General features: G+C 34.7%; 1 protein-coding gene across 2 annotated transcripts in view; it reads left to right on the plus strand.

The window, feature by feature from the left end:
- LOC149786980 (TPR and ankyrin repeat-containing protein 1-like) overlaps positions 1-13,119 on the plus strand; it is a 65,438-nt gene that overhangs the window by 38,323 nt on the left and 13,996 nt on the right. Inside the window, exons 16-22 of one of the 2 annotated variants that reach the window (XM_089977527.1) lie at positions 1,006-1,310; positions 2,057-2,248; positions 4,589-5,548; positions 6,595-6,712; positions 9,284-9,505; positions 10,188-10,513; positions 11,137-11,301. In XM_089977527.1, the coding sequence (XP_089833653.1) occupies positions 1,006-1,310; positions 2,057-2,248; positions 4,589-5,548; positions 6,595-6,712; positions 9,284-9,505; positions 10,188-10,513; positions 11,137-11,301 (2,288 nt within the window). The remainder of the gene's footprint in view (positions 1-1,005; positions 1,311-2,056; positions 2,249-4,588; positions 5,549-6,594; positions 6,713-9,283; positions 9,506-10,187; positions 10,514-11,136; positions 11,302-13,119) is intronic. The other variant, XM_089977529.1, reaches the window with a different exon arrangement.

Raw genomic sequence — 13,119 nt, forward strand, 5'->3', positions numbered from 1 at the left:
AATAAATTTAATAGTACATTAGCATCATTAGATTTGTGTTAGTCTTCTGTTGAGCAGATTTTCTACTCTAGCATATTTTTTGCTGTCTATTTATTGGCAATATTTTTATCGTAGAATTAGTATTACCTTTTGGATAAATTAAAACGTTCGGTTTAACGGTTCCACTGCCAGTGGATCATGTTGTTTGCTAAGTGTATGGACGTCTTTCTAGAGACACAATGTCTAAATGTAAACATAATAGAGAAGGTTGTTGATGATGTATACATGTATATACTGGAAACTTGATAACTCCTGAGCCATGGGTTCCATAAACACCTACGGCAACATAAGGAAGTGGATGAGGTTGCGAGTTAGACACAGTCTTCATTCACTTTAATAATAACTTTCATTCAACAATAAGAAGAAGAATCACATTTCAATTTACACGCAAAGAATACCAAAATAGGTGGCATACTTTAACGATTGATATATATATATATATATATATATATATATATATATATATATATATATATATATATATATATATATATATAATAATAATAATAATAATAACTTTTTTGATGTCTGTAGACTATTTTTCCAAACCGCCCCCTTTCATTACCTTCGCCATTTCAGTTTTAGCGGGGAGAAGGGCTTACGTTTATCAATGATCCAAGCATTAGTACAGTAACCAAACACTCAACTAAACCGCAAGGACAAAGGGACAAAATCTAAGTGGATTAATAATGATTGGACTGCATTACATCATTAACATTAAGCATAATAGTATGTGGACCCAAGTTAAGTTACTGTCAATTCATGTGCATTACGCATATTGTACTATTAGCATGCTGTGTGGATTAATACAATTGTATGCATGTAGAATAACAGACAATTATAAAACGTTCATGCTCCTGAAAATGTTATGAAGTATATTAATAGTACACTGTCTAAAGATGTATTACTGTATTCATAGTAATATTCAACATAAACCTCAAAACATGCTCTCGTTTCGCTGTTCAGGAGCTGCTGGTGTTCAAGTAGAGGAGAATGATGGTTCACGTTATGACCACCTTCATCAGATCTTCATCACCAAAAATGCTGTTCTCTGTAGAGAGGTACAGAAGAACTTTCTTGAGCTTCGTCATGCATGTGACATTTTCCCCGACCATGTAGAACACGAAGCAGAAAATCTACCAAGCAGGCTTCAGGATGTGGATGAGATCTTGTACCCATTATTTCTCAACTCTCGACAGCTACTGCTAATGCTTGATGCATCAATCGGTGCCCCGTATTTTTTTGAAAGAAAGGAGGATGGTAGTTTGAAGGTAACATTGAATAAATGACTTGAATCATTATCTCATTGTTCACCCAATCCATTCATAATGCCTCATGTCATCTATACACGCATCTCTATCTTACATGTATGTTACCAGGTCCTCTTACAACGCTACTAGCTAGATGTGCATTCTTTTCTGCTTGACATGGTCAAGTTTGTCGAAATCATTTTACACGTATTGACATGTTTTGGACCACACAAATTACAGTCGATCGTATTTAAATAATACCAAAAGCACAGGGTGAAAATTCAGGCTCTCATAGAATAATAAAAATGTCCGGACTTGAAATAAACTATAGCTACTGATTTAAATCCTATTGAATAGTGGAAGGATAATTTTCATAGGAATAAACCTGATATTCATGTGTTGTCGTTGACTTAGTGGATGTACATTTAGTGTTGGGAAAGGAAAGGGAGGAAGAAAGGATGTAACGTTATCAGCCCAATATATCAGAATAATGAGACCCATTTTTTGGATACAGTCAAATACAATGAGACATGGACACTTTTCAAATATGATTATAGTGATATATGGACATTGTCTAATACGGCTATAATGATATTGACTCATATGATTTCATGACCATGCATGTGGGGATAGCGTTTTCGATACAAAGTCTTAATCACGTCAAGAATGAAATTTGAAGCAAATGAGAATTTTAATCTCTAGTTTGTTTCATTCTGGATATTTTGTGGACTGGATATTTGGAACTCAGATTAAACTCTACTTGCAAGCTCTTACAGCTACACTTGCCTTACTGTTGTGTGCAGGGAGACATACAAGGGTGGTCGGAAACTGATGGTCCCATGAGCATCTTGCCACTTTTGGATGACGAGTCAGATGCAGAGGAAGAGGACTCATACGATGACAGAGACGATGATATAGATGATGTAGATCAAGCGATCTTTGTTGCTGGAATTCATCAGGTATGTTACAGACCTGCAAAGTTAACGTCAGAACGGGTAGCTTTAATTTTACAGCCAGATAAATTTGCACAAAAAGCTTAGCTTGTTTAAAATCGGGTACTATTGTAGCCTTGCGTTTTTGCTCAGCGTGTATCCATCAACATTTGTTTTCATTACATTCGAAGAAAAACTGAGATGACTATAAGATGAGTATTATTTTTCTTTCTCCAGAACTACAATCCGAGTATTGATCAAGCATGGAAGGACTGTTTATTAAGACATGCTATGCTAAATTTGTAGATTGCATACATATTAGCAACGAAGGTCATGTACCTAATAGTTAATTATTATAACGATTAAGTTCAATTAGGTCAAGCGAGAATATTAGCTGTTTAAAAAGAATTTGCATAACTATAGTGTAACAAGATAACCGGGTGGGATTTTCGGATTCACAACAGAACACTATTGACGATGATATAAATAAAATGTTTAATAATGGATGACTTGAATGAGCAAATAAATTTGAAAATGTGCGTATGTATATAATCCAAATTTTGGATTTAATTAACATAAAATCACACAGATTTAATGATGAAAAATACAAATAAATTAATTTAGCAAATATAAAGACAAGCGATGAATGGTTCACAACCATTAGAAAATGAAACGATGGATATAGTTTACTCAGGTAGTGAACGATGTAAAACTTTACTCTTGTAGTAAAATGCATTCACTCAGGTAGCGAAATTATGGTGACAAACACAGAGGGACATATATACAACTTATCTTTACAGTCCCAAAAGATACACTGGGTTTTACAAAATCCTAAATTAGCCCACCTGCTAACAAATTACATGCATGGAGATACAATCCGTCATCAGTACACTGTTTCAGCTCCCCGGCTGCTACAACTCAGCTTCACAGCTGCTAAAGACTCCGAACAGTCGGAATACTTCGAAACACTCGGAACACTCCGAACAGTAGAGCATCCGGACATTAGACACTCCGGACATTCCGGGCATTAGACACTCTGGTCACTTCAGACGCAGACATTATAAACATATTATAGACATTATAAAATATGGCATGAGGCCATATTTACCTTACACCTGAAATCACACTCTCGTGAAAAACGTTATTGTGAGCTAGTTTTTTTATTATGTAGGTCTATAAAAGGGAATCTATATTGATCATAATAACGTGAATATGATATTACCATTCAGTGATTGGATAAATGACATATACCGTAATCATATAGTTAAATACCAAAGGTTCTGCTGGAAACTATTTTCAAATTACATAGTTTAAAAGATGCAGGAAAATTTGGTAAATACTAGAAAAAGTAAAAATGAAATTATGAAGTTTCCAGAAAAATCATAAGAAAAAGATTTTTTTTATCTCCATACTAATATGTGATATGTTCTATGCGATAAAGCATTTTTCCCAATCATTTGTTTTAGTTTTATATTATGTCTGTGTTTATTCATTCATTCTTTTATTATCCCTTCAGTGGATATGAAGCTTGTTGTACATTCACCCATGAAAAATGTTATGTAGATGTATTTCAGAAATTATGACTGAAATCTGCTGAACACAAATCTCGTAATTTACTTTTCACCCAGGAGTGACTTGTGCATTTTATGTTATTCATGTCGTCACTTCTTCAATGCAAATATATTGACTACACTCATACATAATGTCATTTTGGGTTTATGTATTGGACTACACTCATACATAATGTCATTTTGGGTTTATGTATTTATGTATTGGACTACATTCATACATAATGTCATTTTGGGTTTATGTATTGGACTACACTCATACATAATGTCATTTTGGGTTTATGTATTGGAGAATAACTTAACCATAACGAACTATGCCAGTGTGACCAAACGTTCAGACTTTAGTGATGTTTGTACCGTCAGCCATTCGATTCTTACATCCTTGTCCTTATTACATATATATGAATTCAATTTCGTTTCAACTCGTCACTAATACAGTTTTTTGTTGACATCTCTTTGAACCGTAATTATCAGTGACTGCAATCATGAACGTTATATGCCTTGCTCAATAGTAAACTTTGTTGAGACTCAAACCCAGGATTATGGTATATGTCTGCATAGTGAGCCGCCAGTTGCACATCAGTGGTTTTCTCCGACTTATGGAGGGTTTCCAAATGATACACTATGCCAACATCTGAATCATATGAAATGCATAATACAGATTGCGCGAACTTGTAAACTTTCTTGTTATAAAACAAACGTTAACGGTATTTATATTATCAGGACCAACACCAACAAAGTGGTTATTGTTTTGAAATGAATTAATTATTTGCACTAAAACCGACGTTGTTGCTTTCAGATAAAATTGGATCCTAGGCGTGAAGTGACTTACGAAGTATTTGTAGATGAGGTGTGGCCACGGACTAAGAAGCAATTGAAGGATAGATATCACCCTTCCCTGGTTTGGACCGAGATCATGTCTTTCATCAAGGGATCATTCGAGGCCCTTTCAAAGCCCCGTGGATACCTTAGCAAGGAAGAGTACATAGAGATCGGTCGGAAACGAGCCCCAAATTTTTCAGGGGAAAGAGACAAAATTTACGAGTACTTCATTCGCTACGATCACTTTAAGAAACAAAACAGCCTCTTTGATGAGACAGATCTTGTTTATGATATCTACAAGCGTATTAGAAACATTCAGATGGTTCCTTGGGTTATTCATCAGATCTTTGTAGATGAGACTCAAGATTTTGCACAGGCTGAACTTTGCCTTTTGATTCGAATCTGTCAGAATCCGAACCAGATGTTCTTGTCTGGAGATACGGCACAAAGCATCATGAAGGGAATATCATTCCGATTCAGTGACCTACAATCCATTTTCTTCCATGTACAACAGTCTATGCAAGCCATGGGAAGAAACGGAACTATCGAAATCCCAAAGCGTGTTTACCAGCTAACACACAACTATCGTTCCCATGCTGGAATTCTCTCCCTTGCATCAAGTGTCCTGGACCTGCTTGTTGAATTTTTCCCAGAGTCTTTTGACCGACTCAAAAAAGATCAAGGTCTTTTCAATGGTCCTCATCCAGTTTTACTCGAGTCGTGCAGCTTTAGCGATCTTGCAGTGCTTCTTCGTGGAAATCGTCGGAAGACCTCACATATTGACTTCGGAGCTCACCAGGCCATCTTGGTGGTGGATGAAGCAGCTCGAGAATCAATACCAGAAGAGCTTAGACATGGACTGATTCTGACAATCTGTGAGGCCAAAGGGTTGGAGTTTGATGACGTGCTCTTGTATAACTTCTTCAAAGACTCACAGGTTGGACAATGTTTGAAAACTTTTAAAATACAGAAATATCTTCTTTTCAATTAGATGCATTACAAAGACTGCAACATATACTAGATCTTTACACATATTGACAGAAAGTGATAATCGAAAAGAAGTGATTTAAACGAGCTAATCTGAAACCCAACTTTTAACGCAATCTGCATGGTAGGCGTGTATCTGAGAACCATTCATATGTAAGACATGGGCAATCTTTCTATAGAATTTACTTCAACTTGTGATAGTTTCGTATGGTGTAGCGACGGTTCTATTTGTTGCAAAGTATGTTTTTACCCCTTTACTCATTCTACCATGTTGTGTAATTTGGCAAGGCACATTACTCCAATTAGCGCTAAATAAACTATATGTGTTGCTTTGCCATAATGCAGCAATGGATGCCAAACCAAAACTTCTTATTATGACAGGATTATGTTAGTAAAAACATACTTTAGTTGTTTATATCTGACAGTTTCAGAAGAAACACCATAGGAGTAGAATAACGTTGTTTGGCACTGATACATATATATACGTGACGAAAATTGCTGATACATATCTGTAATTGACGAAAATTGCTAATGGAACTTGATGCAATGCCTAGGCATGTGCATGGGGTACTCTAATAGATTCTATAATGGGAGCATAATTTAACCAGACCAAATTTGTTACTGTCCTCTGGTCTTCAAATAAAAATACTCTTACTGCATTCTTATACTTGATTTGTTAAACGTAATGAAGAAATATCGTTTTTTGTTACAATAATACAGATTCATGCTGCCTTCAAGCTGTCACAACATATATTCTCGATTATTTGATCATGAATACGATGGTTTTAATACCATGAGATAACAATGTATTTATGATGTCGTAATATAGGATTGTAGGTATCTTTGAATTATAACACAATTTAAATGCATTTCTTTCGAAACATTGTAAACCGTTCAGCAGCATTCTAAATGAAATGACTTTAGCTCCAAACATTGACACAACTCATATATTTGTTAAACGTTTCACTATCAGACCCATTTTGTTTACATCTTTAGGCATCAAAGGAGTGGCGAGTGGTCACAAGTTACTTGGAACAATTGTGGATCAGTAATAAAGATAATTTTCAAGGGAGGTCATCCTTCACTTGTGAAAGTCTGGTAGAAGTAGATGAAGGTAAACCAGAACTATCTCCCTTGCAGATCACTTTGTCAAGAACACTTTGGTTTTTTTTTTTTATGAACATTCCTTTCCGTAGCAACAAAATATTAACACCGTTTATCACTTTGATCATCAAGAATTTTTTTTTATATACCAGAAGTGGCTACATGGGTAAACCAGTTGACAAAAGTGTTTATTCCATTTTTCTCTGAAGTTATTACAAAGTTTACAGTGTTTTACCGTTCAGTATGCTGTCTTAATTAATCGGTTTGAATCATGAAGGTAACAATTTATTTAATTATACAATTATTTTGTTATGGAGGATTCCCTTGAAATCTGAACTGCTTTTGTAGTGCTGTATTTGCCTTATCAAACACAGCCCTCTGTAATGATTTCTCCAAGCTGTTATGCATGTCAATCCCTGCCAAGTTAAATGAATCCACCTGCCAACTGCCATATGTGAAAAATGCCCAATTGTCGCTAAGCCTAACACGCTTCGTTAATGTGATATGCATCGTAACAATCACGAAGAGCTTGAATTCAAGGTCACGTGGATGAAGCACGTGCTTGGTAGGTGACACTTGTATTTGAGCAATGATTCGTTTTCGTTGATTATCTAGTTATCTAGTTATTACAGCATCTTATATGTACACATGATGAGGTGGTACTACACTCAAGTCTATTTCTCACTATTTGGTAGTAATGCAGACGATGTTACATGAAACAGAAAGTCATGTGGCATCGTACCATTGTTATAATGTTCAAGCACTCCACTCTGCCACTAATTTGATAAACAGTTTTAAGTTGTATATTTGTTCATTTAAAGCCTGTATTATACAGTTGTTTGTTCTTCCATATTGTTCTCATATACAGACTGATTTACATTAAAACTTTACAATACCCCTTATCAAAATGCATATTTGTTCATTTAAAGCATGTATTACACAGAATGTTTGCAAACAAAATCTTTATTCATAACTCAGGCATAGTATGTAGAATCATTTTCGTTGGGGTCAAATTAAATTTGAGATGGAACATTTATTTAAATATTTCCTTGTCAATATGTTTGGATTATACTCTTCTTTGGGATTATTGAAGACTGATTCAACGCCATTGTAGATCATGCCAGTATGGTACATTGAAACATTCAAGAATATTGGAAGTCATTCGGAATATTTTATAATTTTTACTTCTAATAGAAACATTTATGATTATTTTGGATTTAATTTGCAGCACTGTTAATGCTTTTATATTTTCGGTTTGTAGGTTTTACTTCTTTTTGTTACATAGTTTCATAACATTGTCATTAGTAATATAGAAGAAAAATTCTAAACAACTTTTTCAGGATATTCTCGAAATAATTTGACAAAGTTTGACAAATGATTCTGTTATAAAGGTCTTTAATTTTGTTTTACAAATGATGCGATTTCGTGTCATATATGACTGGCGTTACCAAACCAACTTTAGTGACTTATGCTAAAACGAAACACCTGAGAAGAATTTCTCAAATTTGAAAGAAAGCATGCATACATAAAGGCATTTCATATCATGTCAAATTATACCTACCCACCATCAGACACGGCAACTAATACTAAATCAACAATACAAAATTCGGATGACTTTTATTTTGCAAAAGCTGCGTAACAGAATTAATACAATTTGATTGAAATTATTATAGCGTGAGGACTGCACAAACGACTGAACAGAACGTCGGATTTGCATAAAGTATGTCAGTCTACCATAGCAAATAAGAGATAAACCTTAAAGCAACCAAAATTACTGAACAGTTTTTGACCAATTTAGACAGTGTTGTCCTCACATGAAGGCCTTCAATTTAAATCCATTACGTAATATGGCTATTGTTAATTAAAATAGAAACATATTTAAATCTCAGGAAGCATCATACTAAACAAGATTTCTTGGACAACAGCCGTTGTGTTAGGCTAAGAGGTAAATGAAATGCCATCCCTGTTAATGATCTCATTATCACCTGGGCAAGTTGTTTTACTAATGTCTTTTTTAACTGTGGCTGTAATTAATAGCGGTAACAAGTTTCTGCTGGTGTCTTTACAGGGAAAAGGAATTGAAAGATAGAAAAAACTTGAATAGTTATGAGCTTTTATACTTGGTTAAATGTATTAGGTTTTAGTATTTTGAGTTTGATTCACAGAAGAAGAAAGCTTTGTATAGCGTCTTTCAATTTGTAACATGTGTCTGAGGAACGTTTTATTCACTTTAGTTTACCCTAGTACGAAACTATACTGTATCATGGATTGCAGATTAGATACTAATTGTAGAAAGAAAATATCAGATTAATAAACAGTTGTATTGCTGATAAATATTTAAGGTCTATTATATATACATTGTAGACAGAACATGAGTCCTTATTTTGCAGGTCTGGCAGACTCAATATCTGCTGAGACGTCTTATCCATCAGTTCACATTGGCCTATTGTTTTATGCCCAGAACGTGTTTCAATTGTGCCTGTAATAAATATTGTAACAAGTACTATAGGTGTCCTTAATGAGAAAACAGTTGTACATCAGAATTAGCCATTAACCACAATATGACTGTCTTGCATTGCAGCTGTGCTTCTGCAGAAGGGACGATCGAGAACCTTAGCCTTTGACCCAAATCAGCATAAGGTGCTGAACTCGGAGCTAAAGTACCTGTATACTGCGGTGACAAGAGCACGTGCAACTCTATGGATTTTCGATGCAGACGCTGAAAAGAGGGCGCCAATGTTTGAGTACTTCAAAGCAAGGAAACTTGTCAAATGCCTCACTGTGGAGGAAGTGACTGAAACTAGTAAGTTTTGAATTCCTCTACAAGCTGCAGTCCTTTAGGATCGTTGTGAAATTAAATATGTACTTGATTCTCCAGCTGGTATTAAAGACAGTAACAGTTCACGAAAGATATTCAAACCGTATGGGCTTGAACATGTCTTTTGACTATTCTGGTTTGACTATTAGGTGAGTGTTTTAATTATTGTGCCTAAACTAAAAGCTCTTGTATAAAACATGTTGTTTTGAAACCAAATAAGACTAAAACAAATGTTATAAACTAATTTTCAAGATATAGCAATGTTTGCCATCTTGTCATATGTCACTGATTGAAAACAATTATACATTATACAAGGTTACGGTTTCCGAGACACTAAACACGATGAACTGGATGATCGGAGTTAGATCTGCATTAACATACACTCATTTTACATACCCACGGTCATAAAAAAAACATAAATTGATAGTTCTCTTATGTTTGCTTAAAAGTATTGGGAGTTTTGAGTTTTCATCAGGAAATGAAAGAGTTGTTGATGCATCATTGAGTGTATGCTATGTACTTTAAGGAAGTTTGATTTAACTTAGTTTACTGTAGTACTGAGCTTTAATGTATAAGAAATGCAGACTTGATAGGAACTGTAAAATGAATTGACAGATTGGTAATTAACTTTATTGATGCTAGACACAACCTGCGTCCTATTTTCCAGGTCTGTCAGACACTATGTTTGCTGAGACATCCAGTCCATCAGACTGGATCTGTAGGGGTGAAGAGTTCATGAAGCTTGCCCTGTACGATGTGGGAGCTAAATGCTTTGGAATGGCAGGAGACACAGTGAAACAGAAGGTTGCCCTTGCCCACCAGAGGGCGCTTCTTGCTTCGCGCATTAAGGCAAATCCTCAAGCCATGTGTGAAGAATTCCTCACAGCAGCTGATCTGTACCTGGAGTGTGACAGACCCGACAAAGCAGCAATATGCCTTTTAAATGCAAGGGAAAGGGAGTTAGCAGCTCAACTTTTCGAGAAACTTGGACAGGTATCATATCATTGAATACAAGTGACTCAAAACAGGCACGAAATCATGGAATTATGGTCTTGCTTCATTCTAAAGTTGGCTTAAATCTCCGAAGATGTATCTTTATTTGTATTTGCCGAGGAAATGTATTTGATAATTTAGCAGATACATACCAGAACCTTTGGAGTTCTCAACATTGCTGGTGCTGCCTTTTGAGACAAACTTTGACTTCATAAGTTTGTATTGTCTTCTGTTCAACCTGGGAGCCCAAGTAGTTCCGTAGGTAAAGCCTTACATTTGTAGTCGAAGATTCGCTGATTCTACAACTGTCTAGGCCAGCCTGGAGCTACTGTATGGGTGTGTCCTTGGGAAACGCGCTTTGCTCCAATTTCCTTGTTATGATGCAATCACTATTGGGTCAAACGTACCACTAAAATTGACCAATCAACTTCCTGAAGAACGTATGCATAAAGACTAATGAAATCCCATACAATGTCGGTGCCTAATTTTCTTACATAAATCATTAATGTCATAACTTTACCGTAAAACATATTTATTAATAGGTTACCATGGTAAATGTAAGAAAATGTAATAATTTCAAAGTTGGTTAGGCCCAATATTATATTAAAATGTGTATTTCACAGTTTGAGAGGGCAGGAGAAATCTACCGTCGCATGAGGCTACCTCTAGCAAGCAGCAGATGCTATGAGCTGGCGGGTCATTTCAACCGTGCAGTGGAAGTGTTGTATGACAATGAAAATTATGACATGGCTATAGACACTTTGCGGAGATACAAAATGAAGACAGAGGTACTTTATACTTAAGAAAATAAAAAGGAAACGACCTAGTTGAGAAGAAATACGTTTAATTACACTTGAATTTTTAGATCCGAATACGAATGAATTATATGTGTTTAACATGCAAAAGACCAAAACCGATTTGTATAATTAGCAGCAAAACGTACAAGATTTTTTGTAGAAGAACATGCGGCGTTTTGTCATTTAGAGGTACGCTTGTTTCTTATTATTTACACTTTATGAAGAAACACTAGTCATTCCAGATTTTGTAGACTTATTATGAAGTTTGTTCTATATGATCTGTATTGTGAACTGCAATGAAGAAATGTTTGGAATACTAATTTATTTGGTTGAATCAGAGGTGTCTGTATGGATTTTAATGAGCCGCATTTTTTAATTCACTAGTAAATAATTTCAATCCACTAGTAAACAATTTTAATCCACTAGTAAACAATTTCAATTCATTAGTAAACAATTTTAATCATCTAGTAAACAATTTCAATCCACTAGTTAACAATTTCAATTCACTAGTAAACAATTTCAATCCACTAGTAAACAATTTCAATTCACTAGTAAACAATTTCAATCCACTAGCAAACAATTTCAATTCACTAGTAAACAATTTCAATCCACTAGTAAACAATTTCAATTCACTAGTAAACAATTTCAATCCACTAGTAAACAATTTCCCCGTTATATTCATTATTTTTGCACTATATTGTGATTTCATTATTAAAGAGTAAGAACCGCATTATTTTTCATATCTGCATCCCCCAAAAGATTAGATATTTAGTGGATAAGCACACCATTCTATAAATAAATTATAAGTATATCAAAAAGTTCTGTATGTATCTGTCAAATATTTATCACTCTATGAAACATAATTCTCTCTGTCTCTCTCTCTCTGTCTCTCTCTGTTTCTTTCTCTCTCTGTCTTTCTCTGAGAATGTGTTTGTTCGTAGGTAAGGAACATTTTTGCACAACAAGACGTTTAGGTGTTTCTGTCCCACATAGAACACTTGTTTACCACAGACATTATAAGGTATATGTCTATCAATCATTGAATATATTATTGTATGATTAATTAATACAAATAGTATAGCTACACATACTCTTAGTTGCAAATAAGTTATGATTTCAATAACATATATTCTCTCTCTCTCTCTCCACTGTCTTGCTTGTGGTGTGATCAGAATGTTTGAAATAACTTTGCTCATAGAAAATTACCTTTGATTTGTCTCTTAATTGGATACTTTATACAGCAGGTCTATTGCATGCACATTATTGAAGGGAATCTGGTCATGAAAGTTAAATTCTACTGTATAACAACTTGCAATTATTTACTATTAGAGATAACACAACTTGTAACAGATAAACAAGCGCAACGTTGCCTCCTTTTCTTGTCTGAGTTGGAGACTTACCCCAAATTCGAAACAAATTATTGAAACTGCACTGGTTTATTTCGCGAACACAGACGGGTATAGTTTTACAAACAAAATCCAAAGAACAGAAATGCGAATAGAATTCTTTATTTGTAACAAAAACACATTACTGTGAAATCATTCTTTACTGAAAAGGAAATATATAATGCAACTTAGTTCACCATTTCAACCCAGCATTACTCTTCCTGTGCGCATCGAAGCAGTATCAATAGTTTATTATGGGCACATACGTATATTAAATTATGTTGCGGACGACTGCTGAAAAAGTATAATTTTTAATATTACACAGGTAATCGTATAAGGATAACATTCCTTTTTCTTTACTATCCAGCTAGTTAGATCAGTGATGTTAGTTGTGGAAAATTTATGTTAAATTTAACGTCTTACA

This window comes from Sinohyriopsis cumingii, chromosome 12 (genome assembly GCF_028554795.1).
Source record: "Sinohyriopsis cumingii isolate HCF-2022 chromosome 12, ASM2855479v2, whole genome shotgun sequence".
Taxonomy (NCBI): Eukaryota; Metazoa; Mollusca; class Bivalvia; order Unionida; family Unionidae; genus Sinohyriopsis; species Sinohyriopsis cumingii.